This window comes from Zingiber officinale, chromosome 7A (genome assembly GCF_018446385.1).
Source record: "Zingiber officinale cultivar Zhangliang chromosome 7A, Zo_v1.1, whole genome shotgun sequence".
Classification (NCBI taxonomy): Eukaryota; Viridiplantae; Streptophyta; class Magnoliopsida; order Zingiberales; family Zingiberaceae; genus Zingiber; species Zingiber officinale.
The window spans coordinates 29,396,062-29,417,428 of record NC_055998.1 but is presented as its reverse complement, the minus strand read 5'-3'; the positions used below and the strand labels follow the sequence as shown (position 1 = coordinate 29,417,428).

General features: G+C 38.2%; 2 protein-coding genes across 5 annotated transcripts; both read left to right on the top strand.

The window, feature by feature from the left end:
• The first annotated feature begins 1,345 nt into the window (after positions 1 to 1,345).
• LOC122001256 (tubulin alpha-5 chain-like) lies at positions 1,346 to 4,773 on the top strand. The gene is made up of 5 exons (XM_042555912.1): positions 1,346 to 1,584; positions 2,417 to 2,631; positions 2,723 to 2,922; positions 3,681 to 4,189; positions 4,271 to 4,773. The coding sequence occupies exons 1-5, from the start codon at positions 1,472 to 1,474 to the stop codon at positions 4,581 to 4,583; spliced, it is 1,350 nt and encodes a 449-aa protein (XP_042411846.1). The 5' UTR covers positions 1,346 to 1,471; the 3' UTR covers positions 4,584 to 4,773.
• Positions 4,774 to 17,937: 13,164 nt separating this feature from the next.
• Positions 17,938 to 21,246, top strand: LOC122001252 (glucan endo-1,3-beta-glucosidase 4-like). Of its 4 annotated transcripts, none has more exons than XM_042555907.1 (5): positions 17,938 to 18,280; positions 19,071 to 19,152; positions 19,474 to 20,730; positions 20,849 to 20,876; positions 20,969 to 21,246. In XM_042555907.1, exons 2-5 carry the CDS (start codon positions 19,098 to 19,100, stop codon positions 21,096 to 21,098), a joined length of 1,470 nt encoding a protein of 489 aa, XP_042411841.1. In that variant the 5' UTR covers positions 17,938 to 18,280; positions 19,071 to 19,097; the 3' UTR covers positions 21,099 to 21,246. The 4 variants fall into 4 exon arrangements, with proteins under 4 accessions (XP_042411841.1, XP_042411842.1, XP_042411839.1 ...); XM_042555908.1 differs by having other exon boundaries at positions 19,071 to 19,161; positions 19,474 to 20,744; XM_042555905.1 differs by having other exon boundaries at positions 17,939 to 18,280; positions 19,071 to 19,161.
• Positions 21,247 to 21,367: the final 121 nt, after the last annotated feature.

The following is a 21,367-nucleotide window of genomic DNA, read 5'->3' as shown; positions in this document are numbered from 1 at the left end:
AGGAATACCAAAAATAATGATGAAGAGCATATTTGGACTCCTTGCAATTTCAGAAATCCACAAGAACTGAAATAGATGCAATCGGAGCTTTCTAAGTCCATCAGTGAGTTTCGGTCAAAACCCACTAATGGACCTATAGAGCTCCGATTGCACTCATTTCAGTTTCTGTAGATGTCTAATATTGTAAGGAGTTTAAATATGCTCTCCATTGTTATTTTTGGCTTTCTTAGTGGTGGACCAGAGGTCTTGATATCGAATGATATCAGCCCACGTCGGGCCTGATATGGAATGATATCATTGGGCTGTACCGATATGATTACATATCGCCCAACGCGCTTTTACGCCGATTCTTTGATTTTTTGTTAATATCTATAAAAGCCAAAATAAATAATGTATATCATATTTGAACTCCTTGTAATTTTAGAAATATGAACCATGAGTACGGGAGGTCCATCAGTGGGTTTTGACCGAAACCCACTAATCGACCTAGAAAGCTCCGATTGCATCCATTTAAGTTCATGTGGATTTCTAAAATTGCAAGGAGTCCAAATCTGGTGTCCATTATTTATTTTGGCTTCTTCAAATGTATTAAAATGTGATTAAAGATTGACTAATGTTATTCCTATATTCTGCCGACAGAGAAGAGAGAGAAGTGAGAGAAATATAATGAAGAAAAGAAAAACAATAGAAAAAGTCAAATTATCATGAGGGTAAAATAGGAAATGCTTTTAAAAAATTGCGTTCTTTGGTAAATACCAAAGTAATGTACGCCTTTTGGTAAATTCAGATTTTCAAATGCGCCCTTTGGTAAATTGCCGAAAGAGAAATGAGATATAACTTTTGGGAAAGATAAAACTTAGATGTGACTGTGGGTATTCAGAAATTTAAGATGTGAGATATTATCGTTTATTATTTCTACCCTTCAATTTTTTTTTTCTACGACATAAAATTTTATTCTATGATCTCGTTACTAATAATATCATTTCACTTAACAAAATAAGAGTGTGATATTTTAAAATTTTAATTTATTTTGCTTAATAAAATAACTGTGTGATATTTTTCAAAAATTTATTTTACACTAGAATTTTGTCAATTGTTACATTGTTATTTCTTCAGTTAAAGTCTCGGCATTAGACATCCAATGATGCCGTTTGTTGTTAATGTAAAACGATGAGAATAAAAAAAAAATTACTGAGATATTTTGCTGAATGGCCAGAGGTGAAACTGAGACAAGACACATGATCAGCACGCTACTTTAGTCCCGACTCTTGACTCCTTGTGACAGCTGGCGGTTGCTGGCCCGGGCCCACCCTCACGCCGTCCTGTCCCCTCCATCAATAAATCAATCGGCTTCCCCTCTCTCTCTCCATAGCCAAGATCTAGATCGCCGACGAGGTACCGCCCTCTCTCCTTCCCTCTTCTAAAAGCTCGTCCTTTGCAAGCGAGCGTCGTAGATCTACAAAAAAAGAAGATGAGGGAGATCATAAGCGTCCACATTGGTCAGGCCGGCATCCAGGTCGGCAATGCTTGCTGGGAGCTCTACTGCCTCGAGCACGGCATCCAGCCCGATGGCATGATGCCGAGGTATTAATCATATTTTTAGCGCAGAATTCGCTGATAAAAGATGTCTTTCGCACTTGCTTTTTGGGGAAAAGGGGGCAGATTTTATTTTTTTGCTACGTTTGGTTGATACGTTTCCTGTTGGATCTCATCAAAAGTTTGCTTTTGTAGTTATTCCTTGATTTTCTCGATGGTCCTTCTTCAAGAGTGGTGCAAGTTATTTGTTGTTTGGGTTTATAGCTGCTTACTTGATCTTTGACCTAATTCGTTATAAAAGCGTGACCGGCTTAATAAACTAGATTTATTTTTTGGTCATTTGATTAGCCTCAGATTGGCTTACTGGTGTGAGATCTAGCGACTGTTCGTATTGGATCTGTCTGATACTTTTAATTATTATTATTATTATTATTTTGTCCACAAGGTAAATAAAGTGGGATTTCAAAAGTTGGCGAAAATTTGTTCCAACATCATTTCTTTTTCGGCAGTCTCTCGTTTTTTTAGTTTTTTTTAAAAGCTTAGTTCAATAATCATGATTGTGGAGTTGATTCGCATATTTTGTTTAGAGTAAAACTTTCCTGAGTATTATTGTCTCCATAATTCGAGTTGGAGATCTCATTCTCTGACTGTATAGCATCTTGAATGATTAAGAAATACATTTCCTTTTTCCTAAATTTGTTATCAAACTTCCCATGTATTAGATAGCTTTAATGATCTTTGATGAGATAACTTTCTTTAGTGAACTGTCTATACCTTCTAGCAAGTAAATGATTTCATAATTGATTAAAGGGAACTGGTATGAAAAACTGTGATCTATGATCTGATTGGTTTTTACTGAAGTGTTCTTTTGTTTCCGCAGCGATACTTCAATAGGAGTTGCAACAGATGCTTTTAATACCTTCTTCAGTGAAACCAGTGCTGGTAAGCATGTTCCAAGGGCCATATTTGTAGATCTGGAGCCCACAGTGATTGATGAAGTGAGGACGGGAGCCTATCGTCAGCTCTTCCACCCAGAGCAACTCATCTCTGGGAAGGAGGATGCTGCAAATAACTTTGCTCGGGGCCACTACACAGGTAAAGACTCTAAAATCTTTTCTTATAGTTGAAGCTGTTCTTTTGATACTAGATTTGGTCTTTGATCTTGATGTGCATTTGTAAACAACAGTTGGCAAGGAAATTGTTGATCTCTGCCTTGATCGAGTTCGGAAATTAGCAGACAATTGCACTGGTTTGCAAGGATTTTTGGTTTTCAATGCTGTTGGTGGTGGAACTGGATCTGGTTTAGGTTCTTTGCTGCTTGAACGCTTGTCAGTGGATTATGGGAAGAAGTCAAAGCTTGGTTTCACCATTTATCCTTCTCCTCAGGTACACATGAATTTATTGTTGCTAGTCTACTCTGGGACCCGTATTGGCTGGGCTACCTTTTAGTCTACTCTCAATTCAAGTCAACTTTCTCATTGTGTGCTTGTGTGCTCAATATCATCTTTGGCTAATATTTCTGTAGTCAGCATACTACTTACTAATGGAAGTATCAAAATTTGGGTATATTGGGAAAATGTTTGCTATTGCGCCACAATATGCTATCAAACAATTATGCATCACTAGGATATTTAGATTGAGGAACCACACTGATAGCAGACCACTTGTTTGTTCACAGAAGATTATATGGTGAAAGATTATTTAGTAGAAAATGCTCAGCCAAAAAATTTAAGATGTAGCTAAAATTGCATTAGCAGTTAGAGACTAGTCTAGAGAAAAAGCAAGTTTTGCTGAGAACTTTTTTTTTTTTTTGAAGTCAAGAATGACATAATTGGGTAGATACATGTAGAAAAATATAAAATGTAACCTCTCTTAATTCTATAAAAAAATACGGTGTACTTGTTTGGCAGAATTTACATCTAGTTCAGATCTTATAAGATCAGTTAGAATCACATAATTGTATTTGTATCAACTAAAACAATTTGGTAGCTTGGCATCTGGCCATGTGCAATAAGATACCAGGCACTTGAACAGATTTTTTTTTTTGTTTGATGCACGGTGCATTTACTAGAGAAGTTATGTGCCTGTATATATCTTTTGTTTGTAAAATAAATTGGACTTGACTGTGATATTCATGGTTGTAGGTTTCAACTGCAGTTGTGGAGCCATATAACAGTGTGCTTTCTACTCATTCCTTGCTTGAACACACTGATGTCGCAGTTCTGCTAGACAATGAAGCGATTTATGATATCTGCAGGAGATCTCTAGATATTGAGAGGCCAACTTACACCAACTTGAACCGGTTGATTTCTCAGGTCATATCCTCTTTAACTACCTCTCTGAGATTTGACGGAGCTATTAACGTGGATGTTACTGAGTTCCAGACCAATCTAGTGCCCTATCCTAGAATCCACTTTATGCTCTCCTCCTATGCACCCGTCATCTCTGCTGAAAAAGCATACCATGAGCAACTCTCTGTCCCTGAAATTACAAATGCAGTGTTTGAGCCATCAAACATGATGGCAAAATGTGACCCCAGGCATGGCAAATACATGGCTTGTTGTTTGATGTACCGTGGTGACGTTGTGCCCAAGGATGTGAATGCTGCTGTTGCAACCATCAAGACGAAGAGAACTGTCCAATTTGTCGACTGGTGAGTTCCCTTGTTCTTTCTCCTTTATTAGTACACTGAATTCCACGATCTGAAATTGTCCACCTTGAGATTTGTCTGAAGGTGCCCTACTGGTTTCAAGTGTGGAATTAACTATCAGGCACCAACTGTGGTTCCTGGAGGTGATTTAGCTAAGGTGCAACGTGCTGTATGCATGATCAGCAATAACACTGCTGTGGCTGAGGTGTTCTCAAGGATTGATCACAAGTTCGATCTGATGTACTCCAAGCGAGCGTTTGTCCATTGGTACGTTGGCGAAGGCATGGAAGAAGGGGAGTTCTCTGAGGCTCGGGAGGATTTGGCTGCTCTTGAGAAGGACTATGAGGAAGTTGGAGCAGAGGGTGGAGACGAGGATGAGGAACCAGAAGACTTTTAAGCATTGGGGATTGCTTCTTAGTGATTGCCTGTTCCTTTTAATTTGTCCTATTATGCATTGCTATTTGGTACCAGACTTGTGCACTTTTGCTTTCTGTGGCGTGTTGTAGCTGTTATTGGGCATGAAATTGTGGTTTTTTATGTAAAACAGCATGATTTGATTGGATTGCTATAAGAGAATTCTAGTAAAATTGGTGTTGCACCTGAAAGGCCCTCTCGAACTTGGTTCCATTTTAATTCCGACCGTTCTCCAGTGAATGGTAGGAACTAAAGAACCAGCAAGATAGGAGGTTTTGTGAAATTCATGCGAAGGCCCTTCAGAATAATTTCCCTCCCTCGCAATTTGTGTTGAATACAATAGTAGGCTTGCAAGAACAAGTTTTGCTGCTTATTTCTCCAGTATGTGATAAACATAGCTTCAATTTTAAGGCAAATGGAATTGTCGAGGTTACCCTATTCGTTTCCGGTCATCTGGAAATACATGATCAGCATTAGTTCTCATTCACGGTTTTGGGGGCAAACAGGTGTCAGGTGTATGTCACGGCACAAACTTGTCTGTTTACAGACAACATTATGTTGATAAAATTAGTGTGCACATTGCTACTTTGAATCTTGGATGCATGACTAAGTACTATTCTTCGTGGTAAAATATTATGCATGTGGGTTGCAATCTTTATGTGGCAACTCAAATGGTTATCTCATTTGTGTAAGTTCCTATGGACGATATCTTTATGTATTTGGCTTGGTTCTCGAGTTTAATCTGAAAACCCAAATCATCTATGATCCAAGTTTAAGTTCAGATGAGCACACTTGCGTTTGTTCTTACAGGGGCTAGCTGGTTTTTTTTTTTTCCCATCGATCATCCCTGTTCATTTTTCCCGATGTTTCTCAAGTTAGAACAATGTGATATCACATTTGTCTAAATTGGTTCGTACGTGGCAGTCTACTTGAATTTTTTTTACTGAACCATACTTATATATTATATTACTTTAAAGTTTTCTTCTAGTGTTTAAGTAATTCTTTTTTCGTATTATGTTGGACATGGCCTGTCTATGTTAAAACTAAAAATGGAACACTAAAAGAATTTCTTATAGATTGAGTTCCTGATATAATGGAAGGTTTAGTATCTTCTACTAGAATTGTTGATATGAGTCTCCTTTTGCAGTGACCGTTGGAGAAAAAACCATTTGTATTCTTGCAAAATCCAACAGGGTTTACTCTATTGATCTAATTGGTTATGGTTATTTTGAGAAACCAAACCCACGAATAGTTAGTATGAGTTCATTCTAAACATTTGAGACTTAGGCAGATCAGCTATATGATTATAGTGTTGGACCCCGTGGTAGTTTTGATGTGATCAACCAAATTAGTTAGGTCCTGCGTTTTGTCTGACCCCTGTGTCTGAGTGTGCAGGAACTTAGGAGCACAGGAAGTCGAGCGGAAGACGCAGCTAGCGAGAAGGACGGCACGGGAAGGGAGCCGACGGGCTCGGTGCGTCCGAAGGACGAGAGAGCTGCGGAAGAGTACTCCGGTGGAGCGAGAAGAACGTGCGCGACGTTCGAGGGACAAGAAGCCGGACGGAAGCCTGCTCGAGGAGAAGGTCTGGAATTGGGTTCGGGTGAGCCCTATTCCGGTGGGTCGCAATCACCCAAGGAGCCGAACCGGAGCAAGTCAACTGGAGTTGACTTGTCAATGGTTCGGTCGACCGAACCTATTGATCGGTCGACCGAATACTAATCCTCAGAAGGCCAACCGCTGTTGACACGTCAGAAGCCACGTCAGCAAGCCAGCCGTTGGAGGACTGATCGGTCGACCGAACCTCTTGATCGGTCGACCGAACCCAAGATTATCCAGAGACTGAGTCGAGCGCTTTCATCGGGCCAGCGCAGCTGAAGACCGTTGACCGATCGGTCGACCGAACAAAAGGATCGGTCGACCGAACCCAAGCTCGATTCACAGAGACTGCACCTGGACGCGAAGCTGGGCAGGTACAGCAGGTTCGGTCGACCGAACCTGGGGATCGGTCGACCAATCCCTCTCAAGTCAAAACCTGATCCCGAAGATCAAGTCACCCGATAAGCTCTAGAACCCCTATATAAAGAGGGTCTCGAGTAGCTTTACAGAACAACGATTTCATACGAAAAACCAACTCTTGTAATCTCTGTTTAAGCAACCTCTGTGCTCTCAAAGTGTAAAAGGCTTCTCCGCCTTCAAAGAAGGAGTTTCTTACTGAGCCTTTCATCGCCCTAGATTAACAACCCTCTTGGTTGTAACCAGGTTAAATTTGTGTGTCTATTTCTCTGATTATTTTTAGTTGCATTTATTTAAGAGTTGGAAAGCCTTGAGGAGGGTTTAGTTTTCTTTTCCAGGTAATTCACCCCTCTGTTGCCGGTCTCCGCTGCACCAACAAGTTGTATCAGAGCCCGACAGCCTCAGAAGGACTAACCGCTGTCTGAAACACAAAGATCCGAACAATGGCCGGCATGAACATCCATCCCCCCAAGTTTGACGGAGATTTTGCTACATGGAAGCGAAAGATGCAGGTATTTTTAAGACGGATTTTGACATCTTAATTACAATGAAATATGGTTTTGCAGCGCCCAAAGACAAAGAAGAGAACCAATGGACGAAGGAGCAGGCGGATTTCGTGGCGAACGGAAAAGATGAGTTTCACTTGCTCAGCGTTCTTCCGCCCCAGGAGGTGAGTCCGATCAGAAGCTACGACTCCGCAAAAGACCTCTGGGAGAAATTCCTAGAGCTCCACGAAGGCACCTCGGAAGCAAATCTAGCGAGGCGCGACATTCTTCGAACACAACTAACGAATCTCCGAATGAACACCGGCGAGAAGGTAGCGCAACTCCAAGCACGGATCAAGGAGATGATCACGCAACTAACTAATCTTGGAGAAGAGGTAACGAACCGGGACTCTATCCGGTACGCGCTCAACGCCTTCCCGAGGACTCCAGAATGGGCATCCTTAGTAGATGCGTACTACATCTCTAAGGATCTTGAGGTAAGTAGTTTAGAAAATTTGTTTTCAACTTTCGAACTTCACGAATCTTGAATTACAGAAAATCAAGTAGAAAAGTCGAACCTCAACATTGCCCTACGAGCTGAAAAGGACGATCCTGACTCTGAAGCGATGATTGACGAAAACGAAGCTGCGTTAATGGTAAAACTATTTAACAAGTTCTTTAAATCTAACCAATTTAGATCGCAGTCAAGTAAACATCGTCAAAAGAGAAGGACAGTTCGTTGCTACAATTGCAACGAAGAAGGGCACATCAAGGAGGACTGCCCAAAATTGAAGAGCAAACAGAAGGACAAGGAAAGGAGCAAGAAGCCAGCTCGACCCAAACACAACCTAAAAGACACATGGGATGATTCGTCGTCCTCCGAATCTGAAGCCGAAGAGTTCTCGGGAATAACACTGGTGGCCAACCACCTCTTTGAAGATAACTCAGACTCAGAGATGAGCATTGATCAAGGGGGAGAGACAGAAGAGGAAAGCTACGATGAAGGGGGAGCTTCCGACAAATAGGTAAGTAAGGTATGTGCCCTAAACCCTAAACAGTCTTTTGAGTTTATTAAAGCTTTGTCGAAAGATCTATTCAAATCAGAAAAAGAAATTGCCAATTTAAAAATAAGTTTGGAAAATTTAAATTTGGAAAATGAGATTTTGCAATTAGAAAATACAAAATTAAAAAATGAAATTGAAAAATTGAAAAGTGATGCATGCTTAAAGAAATTTCCAAATTCAAAAATTAGGATTTATGGAAAATTAAATTGGTACATTAGAAATCATCAGGGTCAACTTAGAAAAGTACCAAGAAACTATATACCCCCTAAGTATCTGACTAACCCCGTAGGAATGAACCTTTACTGGATTCCAAAATCTGTACTTGATTAATTTTACAGTGATAAAATTAAACTTTGAGTTTCTTTATGGAAGCTTTGTCTAAGGAAGTAGTTGTTGCTCCAATAACCAAGAAGGTCTAGTGCCTCGTTACGACCTGGAAGCCGAAATATCGAAATAAAAATGTTTAATTAACCTTCTGATAAAAGCATTAATATTAGAATTAAAATAATGCTTTAAAAAGTTTTTAAACATATCCTTAGGAACTCTTTAAATATTTTTTTCTAGAACAATTGTTTCTTGAAATTTTAACTTAGAAATTTTTATTTGAAAATTATGAAAAATTCATCTTAACTTAGAAATTTTTTTTAACACTTAGAATTTTTTTTTTAAGTTAAAACCTACTTCAACTTCTGTAACTTGCTTGCCCCCGTTTTTGCTGTGATCAAAGGGGGAGAATAAAGAAAAGTACAAGTTTAGGGGGAGTTAGGAAGGTTTAAATTTTTTTTTCTAAATATTGTTGCAATATTACTTATTGCAAAACTTATGCTTAATATGCTAGTTTAGTAATTTTTCTTTTTAAAATTACTTCTTATGTCCGTTTTACCCTAACTTGAACTTGGGTTGATGCACATCAAAAAGGGGGAGATTGTTGGACCCCGTGGTAGTTTTGATGTGATCAACCAAGTTAGTTAGGTCCTGCATTTTGTCTGACCCCGGTGTTTGAGTGTGCAGGAACTTAGGAGCACAGGAAGTCGAGCGGAAGACGCAACTAGCGAAAAGGACGGCACGGGAAGGGAGCCGACGGGCTTGGTGCGTCCGAAGGACGAGAGAGCTGCGGAAGAGTACTCCGGTGGAGCGAGAAGAACGTGCGCGGCGTTCGAGGGACAAGAAGCCGGACGGAAGCCTGCTCGAGAAGAAGGTCGGGAATTGGGTTCGGGTGAGCCCTATTCCGGTGGGCCGCAATCACCCAAGGAGCCGAACCTGAGCAAGTCAACTGGAGTTGACTTGTCAATGGTCGATCGGCCCTATTGATCGGCCGATCAACTAATCTCGAAGACAAACCGCTGTGACACGCCGGAAGCCACGCCGAAGCCACCCGTTGGAGGATCGATCGGTCGAGAACCTCTTGATCGGTCGATCGAACCCAAGATTATCCAGAGACTGAGTTGCAGCGCAAAGGAAGACCGTTGGCCGATCGGTCGATCAATCCAGCCGATTCCGTCGCGAACAGAAGGCTCGGGGATCGATCACTGATCGGGATCGGTCGACCGATCCCTCTCAAGTCAAAACCTGATCCCGAAGATCAGGTCACCCGATAAGCTCTAGAACCCCCATATAAAGAGGGTCTCGAGCAACTTTACAGAACAACGATTTCATACGAAAAATCAACTCTTGTAATCTCTGTTTAAGCAACCTCTGTGCTCTCAAAGTGTAAAAGGCTTCTCCGCCTTCAAAGAAGGAGTTTCTTACTGAGCCTTTCATCGCCCTAGATTAACAATCCTCTTGGTTGTAACCAGGTTAAATTTGTGTGTCTATTTCTCTGATTATTTTTAGTTGCATTTATTTAAGAGTTGGAAAGCCTTGAGGAGGGTTTAGTTTTCTTTTGCATGCAATTCACCCCCCTTTTGCCGGTCTCCGCTGCACCAACATATAGTTGGTAGCAGTTTCCTACATTATGTTTGTGCAAACCTTTTGTTTTATCTTTTTGTATGATTTCTAGAATTAGAATTCCTACAATATGTTCGTAATATATTTAAAGCAATATAAACAGTATTATATTTGCACAAAAAATAGCATGCAATAGACAGATAAATAAAGAAGTCGGGTTTAGAATATAGTTATCCGGTTGAAGCGTCGGCACGCCGACTGTCCTTAGAGAATTTATTGTCGCCTCACGGTGCAAAGGCTCCCCGGCAAAATTCCCCCAAGATCCGACAACCGCTCGTCTTGTCTGTAGGTGCACTCCAAAACGGACGCGACACTCGGACCCAACCTCAGATCGCCGAAAGACCAAGCCTCAGGACACAACAAAGGCGCAGAAAGACTTGAACTCGAAAAGAAAAACAGAGGAGGTGCTGTGCAGAATGTATCGCACAGAGAAGGGAGAAGAAGGAAGATTGAGTGAAGAATAGAGGCACTGCTTGTCCCCTTTTATTCACTCTGAGGAGGTACGAAGCACTGCTTCGCTAGCGAGGAAACGCGTCTGCGTCTCCTCACGCGCGGTGTCGCGTCCGCGTCTCCTCTCGCGCGGTGTTGCGTCCGTTCCTTACGCGGAACAAAAACCAAACTCTGGTTTGGTTCGAACCAACCGAACCAGAAACCAAACTGGTTTGGTTCAGACTGAACCAAACTAGCAAAAACAAACCGGGCCGCCCGTGAGCGCAAGGCCCATGGGCTGGGGATTTGCACCCCCCCTGCGCGCGTTAATCGCGTACGTGATGCCCGGTTTATGGATTTCCGGCTCGAACCCCCCAAATCCACTCGATTTGGGCTTGGCCCGCGCATGCGTGTAGGTCCCTTTATCATTGCTAAGCAAGGATGGAAGGGCTTCCTATATAAACCCTTCCAAGCTTCTCCACTTAACAATGTGGGACTAAAAACACTACCAAAAAATGCTTTGAATTTAATACAAAATTCAACAATCCCCCACAAATTCAAATCATTTCGGTTTAAAAGATAAAATATGTCCTGAGGCTAGGTTGCAATGAGCTTTTAGTGAAAATACCTTCCGGTTTGAATTTTCACCTGAGTACACCAATCTTATTCACATAGGTTTGAAGTGAACTAGGTCTTGAACTTAAACCTTTTTTATATGTGAAGTCAATTGGTAACAACTCATCACGGACGACGGTTGAATCCTTCTGGGTTGGTGCATTACGGCCATGCCACCGAATCTTGTTTCATAAGTGCTAAGGGAAGTTACCTAGACCCCCACACTGCGGCCACACAGTTACACTTACATAGGTGAGTTCTCCAAGGATGTGCTGCAAGCATCTTGTCATTAAGACCTAGAACTCATTAAGAGCTCCTAAGCTCATCCTTACTAAAAGTCAAGCATCTATCCAAGGAAGAGACTATGAGATTATATCTCAAAAAATGTAGCATCGCGAAGTTCTACAATAGTATTTGCATCTATTCCAGGAATTTCTGATTTAATAATCAGGAACCTATATGCAATACTATTTTGAGCATAACCCAAGAAGATACCATCTACGGTCTTTGGACCAAGTTTTTTCCTTCTGTGTTTAGGTACTAGTGCTTTTGCCAGGCACCCCCACACTTTAAGGTATTTCAAACTTGTCATTCGGCCTTTCCAAAGCTCATATGGGGTTTTATCCCTTGACTTCATTGGGACTCTATTTAGCACATGACATGCAGTGTATAGAGCCTCCCCCCACATAAAGTTGGGTAACCCAGAACTGCCTAATATGGAATTAATCATATCTTCAAGGGTTCGATTTTTTCGTTCTGCTATACCGTTGGATTGAGGACTATATGGAGCAGTTACCTCATGGATTATACCTGTATCTTGACAAAATTTTTGAAACAGGTTCGAGGTAAATTCTCCACCCCTATCAGACCTTAACCTCTTAATAGTTTTATCGGTTTGATTCTCAGCTTCAGATTTAAAAATCATAAATTTATCTAAAGCTTCATCCTTGGTTTTTAGCAAATAAACATAACAATAACGAGAGTGGTCATCAATGAAGGTAATGAAATACCTTTTATGATCTCTCGTTATTACACCGTTAAATTCACAACAGTCAGTATGAATCAATTTTAAAATATCAGAATTTCTATCAACTGATTTGAAGGGTTTACGAGGTTGTTTATATTGCACACAAATTTCACATTTTTTCTTATCATTTATAACATACTTAGGGATCATGTCAAGATTCATCATCCTTTTTACGGTATTAAAATTGACATGTCCTAATCTGTCATGCCACATATCATAAGACTCAATGTTATATGAACAACCAATATTAGAAGTTTTATTTAAAGTAGCATTTTCTACGTTGAGTTTAAATAAACCTTCATTAAGGTAACCTTTTCCAATAAAGGTTCCTAAATGTAATATTACAATTTTATTACATTTAAAGTTCAACTCATAACCAGCACGGACTAACTTTGATCCGCTAATCAAATTCCGACGGACCGCTGGAACGTGATGCACCTCATGCAGTGACAGGACTTTTCCAGAGGTGAACCTCAGGTCAACTTGTCCTATCCCAAACACCCTGGCTGCAGAATGGTTCCCCATGGTCACGGAAGTGCCTTCAATTACCTGATAAGTAAGGAAGGTTGAGCGATCAGCACAACAGTGTACATTAGCACCTGTATCAACTAACCATTCATTGGGTTGATAGATCAAGTTTAGTTCGGGTTTGAAGGTAACAAACCTATCGCTGGTGTCGTCACTAGCAGTCACGACATTTACTTGTGCCTTGGACGTATTGCTTTGGTTTTTCTCCTTGTCCTTTCGCTTAGGGCAGAATTTGGCATAATGTCCAACCTGTCCACATGCCCAGTAAGGCTTAGGTTTGGTTCCAGTTTTCTTTTGAACCTTTGGGTCGGGTTTCATCTTGTTTTTCAATTTCTGATTTTTGAATTTCTTCTTGTCAGATGAGACTACTACATTCGCCTTTGGAATAAAATCCATAGGCATTCTTGTATTATCATTTTTATGTTGCTTCTGATGTTCTTCTTCGATATTTAAGGCAATCATTAAATCTTTTAGAGAGATTTTACCTCTCCGATGTTTAAGAGTCATGCCAAAATCTTCCCAACTTGGAGGCAATTTTTCGATGATAGACAAGACCTGAAATTTTTCAGGTAATGGCATATCTCCTTCAGCAAGACCATGAATTTGAACTTGGAATTCATGTGTCTGCTCAACCACAGATTTGCCTTCAACCATTTTGAAGTTCAGGAATTTTGTCACAGTATACTTTTCTAAACCAGAATCTTCGGAGTTGTATTTTTTATCCAAAGATTTCCACAGCTCTTTAGCTGAAGAGGTTGAGCAGTATACATCAAATAGTGCATCTGAGAGGGCAGACAGGATTCTCCCATGGCAGAGATAATCCCTTTGCTTAAACCTCTCTAAGGCAGCACTACGAGCAGGTTCCTCTTCATTAGGCGAAGGAGAGTCTGTTTTTATAATAGAGAATAACCCTAGCGTAGTAAGCCAAAATTTCATTTGTTGTTGCCAACGTCTGAAGTTTTGCCCGTAAAATTTCTCGGGTCTAGCACTAGCCTCATCAGATCCTATTACCCTATCATTCATCATGTCTATTGATACAGGCAATAAATTCTCTAAGAATGTTCGTAATATATTTAAGGAATATAAACAGTATTATATTTGCACAAAAAATAGCATGCAATAGACAGATAAATAAAGAAGTCGGGTTTAGAATATAGTTATCCGGTTGAAGCGTCGGCACGCCGACTGTCCTTAGAGAATTTAATGCCGCCTCACGGTGCAAAGGCTCTCCGGCAAAATTCCCCCAAGATCCGACAACGCTCGTCTTGTTCGTAGGTGCACTCCAAAACGGACGCGACACTCGGATCCAACCTCAGATCGCCGAAAGACCAAGCCTCATGACACAACAAAGGCGCAGAAAGACTCGAACTCAGAAAAGAAAAACAGAGGAGGTGCTGTGCAGAATGTATCGCACAGAGAAGGGAGAAGAAGGAAGATTGAGTGAAGAATAGAGGCACTGCTTGTCACCCCATATGTAATGTAAGTAGGTACGAAGCATTGTTATAGCATAGAATTTTATCTCTTTTTACAATATTAAAATGTATTTATATTGCTTCCCATAAAGCTCAATAGAGGAATAAAATTGATGTAGTCAGTTGGGACAAACACCTTTGATGGCGACGATAACAAGAGACTGAAATCCATTCAATAAAACAGTTTCTTATGGTCTCTCATTAGGTTTATTTGTTCGTTTAGCTAATTTATTTTGGAGCAAGAATACATTTTTGCAGTGGATCAGAAGATAGAAATAAATGCTAGTCTATCTAAATAATAAAAAGGAGAGCTTCTAACTGGCGCATCGACTAATTTACTGTTTACTTTTGGAGAATCAATTTGACTGTTTACTTTTGGAGAATCAATTTGACGAATCTAATGAATTATTGTTACTTGCAATGTTTGAAAAGTATAGAAATCTTTATTTCCCTGTAAGTTATAACATATAAACTGAAGGGGAGAACAACGGCATATTTTATTCATATCCTCTGTGTCACTTTTTCCTTTTCTCCTATCCCACTATTTGCCCTTAGCTTGTCGCCGGCAGCTTCCGAAATCCGGCCGAATTTAAGCTTGACTTTTCTCCATCATCAATCTGAGCTCCTGCTCAAATTCGATCGGATTCTGACATCGATCACGTCAACAGCTATCTCTCTAGGTTTACCTTTCTTTTGTGATATAGTACTATAATTTTAACCGATCTGATAGCCGGAAGCCGCTAGTAATAAACTAGAGGTGAAGAATGGAACACGAAGATAGGAAAAGAATAGGACAAGGTATCTGAACTCCTAAATATGAAGCACATAATCCTAATTACTCTGCTCTCTATACCTATGCTTTATGATTCACACCATTTTTTTTATATAAAAATAGTTATCACTGACACAAAAATAATAATAGTAATTTTTTAAAGAAAGATTCATTGGTATCTTTTTATTATTATAATAATAATAATAATTATTGCTTCCCTCGACACAGAATATCATCCTGTATTTTTATGATTTTCGTACCCATGCTATCGACGTGTCCATTTTACAAATTTTATTGGTGAAATTTATATAAAATTACAAGTATGAAGTCATTTATTATTTAAATTTAGAATGATAACTATTTTTTAAAAAAAATATATTATATGAATTTAAGCCTCTAAATATTAATAACAAAACTTTTAACTTTTAATGGTATTTTTGATGGCACTTCTTTGAAATTTTCTTTTCTTTTATAAAGTCTGAACCGGAGGACGATTTGGTTTGATTTTGCTGGTCTGAACCGGAGGACGAATTACCTAAGGGAAAATTAACCGCTGATTTCTTTTTTCCCTGTTAAATCAGATCAAATCATGTATTTTACCAAATCAAATATTTAGGAGGGGTTTGGTTGATGAGTTTAGAAATAAGAAAATGAAATGATAGTAAAAAATAATGTTTACATTAGGTTTGAGAATGACAATTTGAAAATGATTTTTAAATTTACGAGAATCAATCAAATTCATATAACTAGATGGATTTCATTTTTATTCCCATTCTCATTTTATCTTACTATCAAACTCATACTCATAGTCATTCACATCAGTTAACTAAACGTTTAATATCCATTCTACCCTTCCATTCATTCAGCTCAATCGGTGATTATTTGAGACATAATTTTTTTTTAAATGATTAAACAATCTTTTACAATTAAAAAATTATTATTTTTACAATATTTGATGAAGTTGATATTTAAAAGTATAAATATAATTAGAAAAATTAAATGAATATATAAAATTTAATTTTATGTAATTCTCAGTATTTTAGACCATCAATCGCTTTCGTCTGAATTCGATATTGGACACTTCCGAAAGATAATCATATTTTTTTAATCATTTAAACAAGATTTTAATGGATTGTTACATTTATAATCACATAAATATACCTATAACATAACAATTGATTAATTTTTTTAAAAATTTAAAAAATTATTTTTTTAATATAATATGTTAAATTGATATTTAAAATATGAATATAACTAAATAAATTAGACGAATATAGATCTGCTTCTACATCTCTAGATCAATCATTTTAATCAAAACTGATAGATTTAAAAAGCTAAAATGACATGAAATTAAATTTAATATATATTTTTAATTATTTCTATACTCTCAAATGTTATTTTAATATAATATATTAGAGTAATAATTTTTTAATTCTTTAAAAAAATTATGTCTAATCAATTGCTCTATTCGGCGAATGAATGGATGAGTAAAATAGGTATTGGATACCTGATTTTAATAATTTTAAAATTAAGATAAATGATTTAAGTATTTGGAAATTTACTAAGCGATTTGGAAATTTGCCGATCTGATTGCCTATTAGGTCGGTTCGATTGAGTTGGTTTACTGTACAAATTTTGTCCCGAGAAAGAAGTGCTGGTCCCAGAATGCCACGTACGATATACTTTAGGGGCCCATCGCACACGCTTATTAAATGATGTATCACTCATTACTCATCAGTCATTAAAACACTACATATTTGCGTTTCAGTCCTACAAACAGAGAGTCCCTGCCACCATGTATGCGGCCAAAAATTAAATAAATAAATAAATGCAACCAAATACATGGAATTTTTCTGTATTCTCAATATGCTATTCACTTTTTCTACACTATTCAGATCTAATGAATTTATAAATATTATTGATAAATATTTTCCCATATTGTTTAAGTTTTAAAAAAAGTATAAAATTTCCTAACTCTGTTGTTGATCAAGTTAGACATTTGAAACCTTTGTGACCAAAAACTGATGAAATTGATGAATTAGTAATTAATTATAGTTATTTATGGAAATATTTTTTTTTTCATTTTCTAAAACTTTTAAAGAATTCTTTGCTATAAATATCAAAATAATATTGTAAATATTTTGTATTTTTCATTTTTAGTTTTAAAATATTTTCATAAGTTACAAAATGAAAAAGTAAATCTTCAGAATCAAATAATTTCAAATTCAAAGCGGCTGATAAAATGTTATTTTCACAGGGTTACTTGTCAACTTTAATTTGTATGTTACTTTTCTAAGTGGTCTATCAATATTTAAAAAATAAATATTTTTCTTCAAATGTAACCAATCTCAAATTCCTCTTCTTTGCATATGAAGAGTCATAATACAAGTGAAAAGAATTTGAGCGAAAAAAAAAAATAAAAGACATCCTTATTTTTTACCATATTATTCACTACTAAAAAATTTAAATATGTCTAAAATATTTTAAATAATTATTTTATATTTTTTAACTTTACATTTCACTTTTTTAAAAATGAAAAAAAAACTATTTTTTTAAAATCAAATATCACCTTGACCACTTGGCATTAACTTCACTGCCTAAGTTGGGTCAATAATGAGGTGCAAACTGCCAATAAAGTAGTGCAAAGTACTCATTAATGGCAGAAATATTGCTTTTGCCATCTGGTCCTCAAAACTTAATGATTAATTAATACTTTAACCCGATTTGTTGCCATGTATTCTTCCACCTTCTCCCCAAAACTCATTATTATTTATTGTGTAACTGATGTTCTGTCTAAATCAATACTTTTCATTTTTTTTGTTTTAAACGAGTCCCTCACAGTTTACAACTTTTATAATCTACATAAAGTGCAGGGGCCATATTATGAAAGTGTGAAAATTCTTGGACTTAGCGGAAAACTAACATCACGATCAAATGAAAAGTTTTGGGACTAATCTGAAACAAAAATCATAAAAATATGGAAAAGGGCAAAAAAGAAAAAGAAAAAAAAAACAGAACCTGAGCCCTCTTGGGATTCCTCATAGATTTGCCAAGCTCCGTGTGCTTTCTCTTCTGTTGCCGCTTCAGTTCTTCTCCCCCCAAAAAGCTCAGTGAACTGTTCTTGTTCGCTTGGCTGTAACACACTCGGAGCCTTTAGTCTCAAAGTTCTCTTTCCCCCCTCTTTTCTTCTTACAAGGCCGCAAAAAAGGTCCTCTTTTTTTTTTTTTTTTGGTTCTTTTGCCATCTTTTTCTTTTTGTGAAAGGGTTTGCTGAGAAAGATCAATACATGCACACTTTCCTTTGTTAAGCTCCTGTCCGTGGCCAGCAGGTGATATTTCTTCTTCACTCTTTTTCTGTTTTTTCTTTTCCTTTGTACTATATAGTTTTTATTCACGTTTGGGTTATTGTTTCTAAAATGCTCTGAAAAATAGGACCTTTGCTGTGTTAGCACTAGATTGTTTGCTTAAATTTGTTTCCTTTTTCCTTTATTTTTATTTTTGGCAGATATAGATTTGTGCATAAATTTTGGGAGTTTTGGAGTTTAGGCAGCAATCCCTAATCCGGCGTTAAAATATTGCACTAATAAATGCTTTTCTATTTCAAGTTATCCTTAAGAACGAGTTCCCAGATTAACTGGTTGTTTCTATTTTGCACCACTTCAACTGAAGTAGCAATGCATCATTGTCTTTTTTTTTTTTTTTTTTTTTGCCATTTAAGTAGCGAGCGATAAACCGAGAGGTCAAATGTGTACTGTAATTTGGTCAGCTGGGGTTGCACCTGGAGCAGCATTCTGGGAATATGACAAATGACTACTTGCAATTCAAGTGATTAAGATTTATATGCTTATTGTAGAAATTGCAATGGGTAGATAGTGAGAATGACAAGTTTTTCTCACGTAGTTTGCTCTCAGTTTTGGTTCTGTAAATATGTGAAAGCCAGAGATATGTGGTTTTCATTAAGATTATCATATATTGCACTTGGATTACGCAAGTGCTAACAACTTAAAATCATTCAATTGGTGGTCCATTACTTTAATAGACATGTTACCTGTCTTATGAGCTCATACTATTGTTCTTTGTGTCCTTAATACTTCTATATGATTTTATTTGCTAGGACAGACTACACTCTGGAGTTTGTTAAGCCAGATGTTGTCCGACAAGTACAAGAAAGTTATATTCTCGCTTCTGTTCTTGTTCTCAAGTGCGTCAGGTATTGCCATGATAGACTTCTTATTTCCTTTTGTAATTGCAATCAGCTTAATATTTGCTGATTCCCGGATGTTTAATCTTATGGCATTTGCGATTCAGACTGTATTTCAAATCCAGGAGTGGTTTAGTTTTTATATTTTGGTTCTAAGAAACTTGATTGATATTGAAGTTTTTGCTATTTCCCTATCAGTAGAGACACAAATCATTGAGTTTCCTATCAACAGAAGGACAATTTAGCAAACCTCAATAGCTGTTGTGATCAACTACTTGCATTTGCTATCTTCTTACCTACTGCGTCAATGAAATTTTGCAGGTGCTTATGTTGGGATTTATATCGGCACTCAGATGTCCACTTTACCATCAGCCACTGAAATAGTGTCCATTCTGAAAACTCAGCAGATTAAACATGTGCGATTGTTTGATGCTGACCACCAAATGCTGAATGCCCTAGCAAATACTGGAATAGAGGTTATAGTTGGTGTCCCCAACGATCAGTTGCTACGAATAGGAGAATCACGATCAGATGCTGCTGACTGGCTGAATAAAAATGTCGCCACATATGTTCCTGCAACTAACATTACTTATATTGCCGTAGGCAATGAAGTTTTAACAACCATCCCAAATGCTGCTCTTGTTCTTGTTCCAGCTATGCAGTACCTCCAGTCTGCTCTTCTCGCTGCGAATCTCAACTTTCAGGTTAAAGTTTCAAGTCCACTATCAATGGACATGATTCCCAAACATTTTCCTCCATCAACAGCATCCTTCAACTCATCATGGAACTCCATAATGTCTCAGTATATTCAGTTTTTGAAGAACACAGGATCTCCTTTGATGCTAAATGTGCAGCCATATTATGGTTACACCGAGGGACAAGGTATCTTTCCACTAGAGTACGCCCTTTTTGAGCCACTAAATCCAAATAATCAGATTGTCGATCCTAATACAAATTTCCAGTACACAAGCATGTTCGATGCGATGGTCGATGCTGCTTATTACTCAATGCAGTCACTCAACTTCTCTGGCATTCCAGTGATGGTGACAGCATCTGGTTGGCCATCACTAGGTGGATCGAATGAACCAGATGCTAACATCGATAATGCATTGGCCTACAACACCAATCTTATTCGCCATGTTCGAAATGGTTCTGGCACACCTAGCCAACCAACTACACCAGTTAGTACATACGTCTATGAGTTGTTCAATGAGGATCTACAACCAGGGCCTGTTTCTGAAAAGAATTGGGGGATATTTTCTTCTAACGGAACTGCATTTTACTCTTTGACCTTTAGCGGTTTGGTCGAGTCACCTGCTAATTCATCTACCCTGCCTGGTGTTTTTTGTGTCGCAAACTCTAGTGCAGATACCACAGCACTTAAGAGAGGATTAGATTGGGCTTGCGGAACTGGTTCAGCAAACTGCAGTGCTATCCAACCTGGGCAACCATGCTATCAGGCAGGCAATCTCGTAGCACTTGCCTCATATGCATTCAATGATTACTACCATCGAGCTCAAGCAAGTGGTGGTACCTGCAGCTTTGGTAACACGGCCATGGTTACCAGAACAGATCCAAGTAAGCTTCATCTGGTAAAACAAAATGCAAGATTAAGCTCTCTATAGTTTTAGATGTCTTAACTTGTCATGTACCTGCATATACTCAATGAGATTGACTGGTACTTTCTCACTTGCAGGCCATGGTTCATGCATCTTTGCCGGAAGGTGAGTGATGTAGAAAAAGATTCTTTTGCTTAGTCTGTGCAAGCAAACACTTTTCTTAAGTTTCTTGTGATTAATTTGATTGGCAATTGCAGCACGGGGGCAAGCAACACCACTGAGGGAGGAACAGGTGCCTTTGGACCAGTTGGCCCTTCTAGTCGAGCATCAAGAGTGCAGATTTTCTCTGCTTTTCTAGCAACTTTTGCACTACCATTTCTAGTTTGACATGTAAAGCAACTGTGAATGATCAGTTCAATTTTGTGCAAATCCTCTAAAGATTGTTGTCATCTCCACAAGCAGTAGACGATTGAGTTGCCGAGTCCATCGCTCATCCTTAATTTGTATTTCGATCATCAGTATCGACTTATGTTGCCATTCACTTGTTGTCTTCTTGCTCTTAGCCTGGCAGCCAAAGGAATGTCGCAAAAGTATTGTGCAGTGTCAAAGTGAATACTGTGAGTTTAGGGTCTTCAAGCTCTTTCGATATCACACGG

What these genes read in the sequence shown, in the direction of transcription:
- LOC122001256 (XM_042555912.1), top strand. Translation starts at nt 1,472, where the DNA reads ATGAGGGAGATCATAAGCGTCCACATTGGTCAGGCCGGCATCCAGGTC. An exon ending in TGCTCGGGGCCACTACACAG is followed by an intron (nt 2,632 to 2,722) that starts GTAAAGACTCTA and finishes TGTAAACAACAG; the next exon opens with TTGGCAAGGAAATTGTTGAT. An exon ending in CCATTTATCCTTCTCCTCAG is followed by an intron (nt 2,923 to 3,680) that starts GTACACATGAAT and finishes TCATGGTTGTAG; the next exon opens with GTTTCAACTGCAGTTGTGGA.
- LOC122001252 (XM_042555905.1), top strand. Translation starts at nt 19,098, where the DNA reads ATGTTGTCCGACAAGTACAAGAAAGTTATATTCTCGCTTCTGTTCTTG. An exon ending in CTTGTTCTCAAGTGCGTCAG is followed by an intron (nt 19,162 to 19,473) that starts GTATTGCCATGA and finishes GAAATTTTGCAG; the next exon opens with GTGCTTATGTTGGGATTTAT. An exon ending in GGTTACCAGAACAGATCCAA is followed by an intron (nt 20,731 to 20,848) that starts GTAAGCTTCATC and finishes TCTCACTTGCAG; the next exon opens with GCCATGGTTCATGCATCTTT.